Below are 6,431 nucleotides of genomic sequence, written 5' to 3' on the forward strand. Positions count from 1 at the left end.
AAAAGGAAAAAAAAAAAAAAAAAAAAAAGGATTCGTTTTTTTATAATTTATTTAAATTTTAATAATTTCTACATTTTCCACTTCATTATTGATTTGTTGTGGCATTGAATAAACTTAAATTTTTTATTCCTAAGAAGATGCAAAATGTTGGTTAAGAGTTTAGGATGCATTACATTACAATTCTCTGCTTTAACAGTGTTTAAGTAAATTTTTAACCTTCCCATTCAATGGACTATAAAATGTTCTTGTAATTGTGAGGGTATTCAAATATCGAGACCTCAAATGTTTAAAATTTCACCCTATAATGTTAGAGCTAAAAAATCATTTATGTAAGGTAAGAACTATTTAGAGCCATCTGCAAGACGGCATTTTCTTCCATTTCCTTGTTAGCAATGAGATTTTACCTCATTGAAAGTGGCATCACAAGAAAACGACACAACACAACCAACCCTCATAAAACTCTTTTTTCTTTTCTCAGAGTCATATTGTTAGTTGTATATCTTCTTCTCCTCAACTTGTTCTTTGGTTTTATCCTTATCCATTCATGCACCTTCCTTAGGTTCTATAGGGATCACTCCTTCAATATGGAAGATTCCCTCTCTCTATATAAGTCGCTTTCATTCTTTTTTTGAGGGACAGGGCAGCTGCGGGAGTGAAGGAAATGGACAATTCTGGGCCAATGGAAGAGACTCGACTTGACCTACATGTAAGGACAGGCGCAGCCTCTTTTTTGTTTGTTTCTTCATTAAATGATTGCTGGTTAACACACAGACAGCTTAACTAGTTTTTATCACATTATTCATAATGCACATATTTTGCTTCAAAGTTATCATATCTCTTGACAGGATTTAGATGCATCTCTGTTCACATGGATGGGTATACAAAAATACTATAATAGTAAAAAAAAAAAAAAGTATGTTACTCTGGTAGTGCTAAAAATTTTCCCAAGCTTATTAGAGGTGACATTATTAGCTTATGATAGCCCATTCTGTTTTAAGAAATATACTGTTGTTTGATTTAGACCATTTAGATTGTGTGGTGTTGTTGGGGAATGGTTGAAGAAAATTGTTTCTCCAAACTTCTTTGTTTTTGGACGGTGATTCTTCTAAAACTGAGATGTTTTTACAACAATGTTTTATTAGGTGGAGAGAGAATGTTCAAGTGCTCCTGGGGAAGCAATGAAAATCACAACAAAGGTTAGTAAAAGTATGAGATTTTTTCTAGTGAAGTCTACATATAAAATCATGAACTCTTCAGGTCTTTTTAAGTTGCGAGCATTATATTTCTTTTTAAGTTGCGAGTATTATATTTCTTTTTAAGTTGCTGAGTATTATATTAGTATAAAGATAGAGGTTAAAGGGTAGAATTGCATGAACAAGTGATAGTTGAGTCATGTCTAGATAATTTCAAAATCACTCAAAATCACATTTTTAATCGTTTAAAATTATTTTGATTGTTTGACAAGTACCTTGAGCTGATGTTGACTTCTGAAAAAAAGGGTTCTTTTAACAATTTTAAAATAACTCTCACAAGAAACTTGCTGAGATCAGTGGGGAATTTTGCTCCATCTTTTTAAATATATATATATATTTTTAAAAAAATTTCATTGAAAATAACTTTTTTAATGAAAATTTTCTATTTTAGAATATAATTTTTATTGAAAAATGTAAAACATCTTAACATATATTTCATCGACAATATTTTACCAACCTAATTTCTTAAATTAAAATTTTAATATTACAACCTAGTTTTTGAATTTTCTATAAATAAAATTGGGTAGAAATGGAGAATAAATCTTAAAAAAATCTCTCCCTACCTCATTTCAATTTTCTACCTTGTTTGTTGATTTTATTTAAAAGTACTATTATTTCAAAAAAAAAATTTCCCTATTTCACTTAGTTTGTGCTAAAATTATGTGAAAAGTTAATTCTTTCCGTAGGAAAATTTTGATTTGTTTTTTAAAAACTAATGTATTTTAAAAATATAAAAGAAAAGAAAATATAGGGCAGTTTTGAAAATAGAGTAAGATAAATCTCTAAGGGATCTTTATGAATATTCTTTATGTTATAAATCATTATAAATATTATAACGAATATGTTTTATGTTACAAATATTATTTATGATTATGTTTTACGTTATAAATATTATTTTACAATATTATATAACTATAATTTATTACGTTATATAAGTAATAATCTTAACAAAAGTAAAATAAGAATATAACCTGATCTTTTATTAAAGTTTCTATCTTCCAAGTTTTAAAATTTAAAATTTAAAATTTATACACTTCAATAAACAATTTTAAGTAATGATAATGTCATTAATATACAAATTGAAGGAATAAAACCTAATATACGGTATTTTGAAGTTGAGAATTAAAAAACTTTTTATTTTTTTTTTCTTATTTTAGTCATAAATTAGACCATGGAGTAGGAGTAACAACTCTATATTTACATAAAAATAGCTAGCAAATTAAATATTCCACTTAACCCAACATAAAGGTAGTTGTTTGTTTTAATTTCATTTCCACCCAGTAACATTTACTTCTCATCCATTGCCTTCAATGCCTTGGGAATATTCCTCCATTTCTGCCCCCTTCCCCTCTTCTGGCCGGACGCCGCCGGCGGGTCGGGTTCTCCGGCCTCCAATGGGAAATTCAAAACGGCTTTCCTCCCTCTCAGTCTAAACGCCGCACAGTCGTAGGCCTTAGCCGCGTCTATATCACTGTCGTAAGTCCCCAACCAAACCCGAATCCCCTTCCGGGTCGGGTCACGAATCTCAGCCGCAAATTTCCCCCACGGCCGCCGTCGTACTCCCCGGAAATGACTCCTCCCCTTCCCGTCGGTGTCTGTCTTCCCTGCCACAGAGGCTTCCGCATCGGCTTTGCTGGCCTGCCCCGACATGTCGGTCTTGGGCGTCGACCAGTCTACAACTTCGCCGGCCTTCGTGTCGTTGTAGCAGCCTTCCGCCGGAGGCGGTGATGGCGGAATTGGGGAATCGAAAATGAAATCTTCCAATTTGATGGAGTGGAGAAAGGGGGAATCTGTTTGGAAATGGGTTTGGTGATCTGAGGAATCTACCAACAGAAATTGGGTTATGAATTCTATGGATAAGAATTCCTCTGAGGACGCCATTTTCAGAGAGATTAAGATTTAAGATCTCAGATGGTTGCGTTTTACAAAGATTTGTGAAGATTGAAGGAAGAGGAGACACCAACTATATATATAAATAATACTACTAGTGATTTTACCCCAAAAATCCATAAATGTTGGATTTTGATCCCATCCACTTGGAACAATTATTTTTTTGAAAAGCAATTGTGGAAATGAACATTCAAAAGATTATAAATATCTCCCAAAAAAAAAAAACAATTAATATTGTCTAAATATAAAAAGAAAAATACAATCAAATAAAATTGGGCCTCTAGCTTGGATGCCGAGATCGAGATCGAGGTGGAAATTGTTGGATGAAAGTCTTACATTAGCTAATTTAGAGAATGATCTTGAGTTTATAATCAAATAATATTATCTCTATTAGTATAAGACATTTTAGGGAAGCTGAAAGTAAAACTATAAAAATTTACGACAGTAGATAATTTTTTTTAAGTAGAATTATATTTTTTAAAAGGTTGGAGACAAAATCAATAAATATTTATTGTTGGTGGGCTAAATGACATAATTAACCCTATTCTTGAGTAGAAGAGTTGTCATAAATATAAGAAAAGGAATTAATGAAATAATAGAGAATCTACTATCTTATCCTTGAGGTAATTTGGGTATTGATATATGAGAGTGATATGAAATGCACAAAGACATTGGACATTGGAAGAGGGCACCATTTTCTCGACTAGGGACCATATCAGCTGTACCTTAGTTTTTGCCTTTTTCTTTTGTCCAAAATATAGCGTGAGATACTTTTAAAATGCTATCTAAAAGTAATTCGGTTAATCTCGTAATTTAGAGACTCCAACGTAATCTATAAAATAAAAGAGTGATGATCCAACCACACAATGAGAGGCTGTCACTTGAGGCCTATAGATTCCATATCCAAATGCAACTCAGAATGAAGATAGAAAGATTCTCAATTAAGCTTCTTAGGGAGGGGAAACATTTTATAAGGAATATTTCGTTCTCCTCTCTAACCAATGTGGGATCTTATCATCCACTCCCTTGGAGGCCAACATCTTCACTCTCCAATCAATGTGAGATCTCACAATCCACTCCTCTTGGGGGCAAACGTCTTTGCTGGTACACCACTCGGTGTCTGACTCTGATACCATTTGTAACAGTCTAATCCCACTGCTAGTAGACATTGTCCTTTTTTGGTTTTCTCTTCAAGGACTTCCTCTCAAGGTTTTTAAAACTTGTTTGTTGAGGAGACGTTTCCACCCTCTTATAAGAAATACGTAGTTTCCACCTTCAACCGACATGGGATCTCACATTTCTCGAAAAAGTCCTCATAGTTGAATATTAATTCATCGTTTGAAATAACGAAAGAGAAATCTGTCACATATCCTATTTCTTTTTACCGCTACACCCACTTGTATCTTACTCCAAATTAACGAAATGGAAAGTTCTTTTTTTCTCCCGAAAGAACGATTATAAGCCTATAAAATAATAATATTTAGAAATAATCAATTATATTTCTTAAAAACCAATTACAAGAAGACAAATTGCTAAAACTTATAATAATTAAAAATAAAATGATTATTGAGTCGACATCTAAAGGAAAATGCTATATTTATTTAAACTAAGAAAAAATGGTCACATCTCTAATGACTTTTTTTTAATTGAAATTTGACTCCTCAATAAATTATTGGAATTGATTGCAATAATGTAATTGGAAAATTGATTGGTGCATCCCTGTCCCCTCCTCCAGAGAGAGACCACCTTACGTATTGCTTACGTAATCATATTGCGTCACCTTTTATAAATATTGACGGCAATAAATTAATTTAATAAATGCTTCTATAGTATTGGCATAAATTAATTGGCCGTATAATATTGGACTTGGATGTTTGTGAAAATTTATATATATATATATATATATACACGAAATAAAGCAATAAACAACGGTCCTTCATTGTTATGTCGTCCACATCCTTTTCACACCTATTATGTATTTTTGTGAATTAGCGTGAAAAAATTGAGCTCGGTCGATATGGATCTTAGGGAGGTCGATTTCGATTTCGTAGCTTGTTTCACTCATTTGTAAAGTAATTAAAAGCTAATTATAATAATAATAATAATAATAATAATATTGTATATTTATTTATACGCATTCTAAAATTGAAGTACACTTTATTATTATTTCGATTATATTTACTCAATACTGAAATTCTCTAATTTCCACCACTCGTATTGTACGAAACTAGCTAACCAATAACTGCTCGCCAACTGGCAATGCTGCTATCTGGGAGGGCCCCACCTGGAACTTACTCGACTCCGGTTCGGCTTTTTTATTAGCTGCGCCTTTTCTTCTCTTAGCCGACCCGTCAGCCAAAGGCACAAGGATATCATGCTCCCGACGTCGAGCCGAGACTCGTAGCGGTGGCGGGTCGTCAGAGCCAATGCGATTAGGGAAGTTAAGAAGAGCCTTGGAGCCGCGCATTCTGAAGGCGGCTCGATCATAAGCTAAAGCAGCATCCTCAGCCGTCTCGTACGTGCCAAGCCACACACGTGCACCGCTCTTAGCCGGATCCCGAATCTCGGAAGCGTACTTCCCCCAGGGCCGCCGTCGTACTCCACGGTAACGCTTACTCTTGTCATCCATCTGGGCGGCGGGCGCAGTGGTGGTCGGAAAGGGGTCGAGGTGGAGGGCGGAAGAGGCGTCCGGCGGATGGATGGAATGGAGAGGAGAAAGGACGAAAACGACGGCGTCGTGAAGGGAATTGAAGATGACCATGTCGTGAGAATCGTCGAGTTTGAGGGGAAGATCGCCCCATTGATCGGTTAAAGAAGAGAAGAGATCGGCGTAGGTTAATGGGGCTTTGTTGTGCACCAAATTTGGGTCGCCAAATGGATCGGGTTTTTGGAGCTCCATTTTAGTGGGGATTTTGAAGATGAACACAAGAACATGGAAAGTGTTGGGCTATGGATAAGTGTTATTTATAAAGGAATTTTGATGGGTTTGGTAATAATATCTCATAACACTCACTCGCTCATAGGTGGGGAAAAGAGCAATAATGACAACAACAAGTGGACTTTTATTCACTCACTCGCTCATAGGTGCGCGACATGTTCTCATGCTTAAGTTAGTATCTAAATTAGATTGGTGTCAAGTCGGTTATAGTAGGATTTTATATCATGCTTATCTCATACGAGATACCTGCTATACTTTCATACGTAAGCTAGTCGTGTTAGAAGGGGAAATCCTTGGATTACCCTTCTGACAAGAGGGTCTACTCGTTTTTTTTTTTTTTTTTTTTTGAG

General features: G+C 34.6%; 3 protein-coding genes across 4 annotated transcripts in view; 1 reads left to right on the forward strand and 2 right to left on the reverse strand.

The window, feature by feature from the left end:
* The window catches only part of LOC111430504, a 4,466-nt gene extending 3,021 nt beyond the window's left edge, over positions 1-1,445 (forward strand). Inside the window, exons 3-5 of one of the 2 annotated variants that reach the window (XM_023066769.1) lie at positions 640-706; positions 1,143-1,272; positions 1,326-1,445. In XM_023066769.1, the coding sequence (XP_022922537.1) occupies positions 640-706; positions 1,143-1,272; positions 1,326-1,339 (211 nt within the window). In that variant the 3' untranslated portion in view covers positions 1,340-1,445. Of the gene's footprint in view, positions 1-639; positions 707-1,142; positions 1,273-1,325 lie in introns of those variants that run through there. The other variant, XR_002708331.1, reaches the window with a different exon arrangement.
* A 931-nt stretch (positions 1,446-2,376) lies between these two features.
* On the reverse strand, positions 2,377-3,301 carry LOC111430713 (ethylene-responsive transcription factor ERF106-like). Its single transcript, XM_023067099.1, has one exon. It carries the CDS (start codon positions 3,132-3,134, stop codon positions 2,541-2,543), a length of 594 nt encoding a protein of 197 aa, XP_022922867.1. The 5' UTR covers positions 3,135-3,301; the 3' UTR covers positions 2,377-2,540.
* A 1,976-nt stretch (positions 3,302-5,277) lies between these two features.
* LOC111430683 (ethylene-responsive transcription factor 2-like) lies at positions 5,278-6,241 on the reverse strand. Its single transcript, XM_023067046.1, has one exon. The coding sequence runs from the start codon at positions 6,040-6,042 to the stop codon at positions 5,371-5,373; it is 672 nt and encodes a 223-aa protein (XP_022922814.1). The 5' UTR covers positions 6,043-6,241; the 3' UTR covers positions 5,278-5,370.
* Between the last annotated feature and the right edge of the window lie 190 nt (positions 6,242-6,431).

Source organism: Cucurbita moschata, unplaced genomic scaffold (genome assembly GCF_002738365.1).
Source record: "Cucurbita moschata cultivar Rifu unplaced genomic scaffold, Cmos_1.0 Cmo_Scf00034, whole genome shotgun sequence".
NCBI lineage: Eukaryota > Viridiplantae > Streptophyta > Magnoliopsida > Cucurbitales > Cucurbitaceae > Cucurbita > Cucurbita moschata.

Bases quoted from the DNA above. Each gene is read 5' to 3' on its own strand.
- LOC111430713 (XM_023067099.1), bottom strand. From the start codon at position 3,134: ATGGCGTCCTCAGAGGAATTCTTATCCATAGAATTCATAACCCAATTT.
- LOC111430683 (XM_023067046.1), bottom strand. From the start codon at position 6,042: ATGGAGCTCCAAAAACCCGATCCATTTGGCGACCCAAATTTGGTGCAC.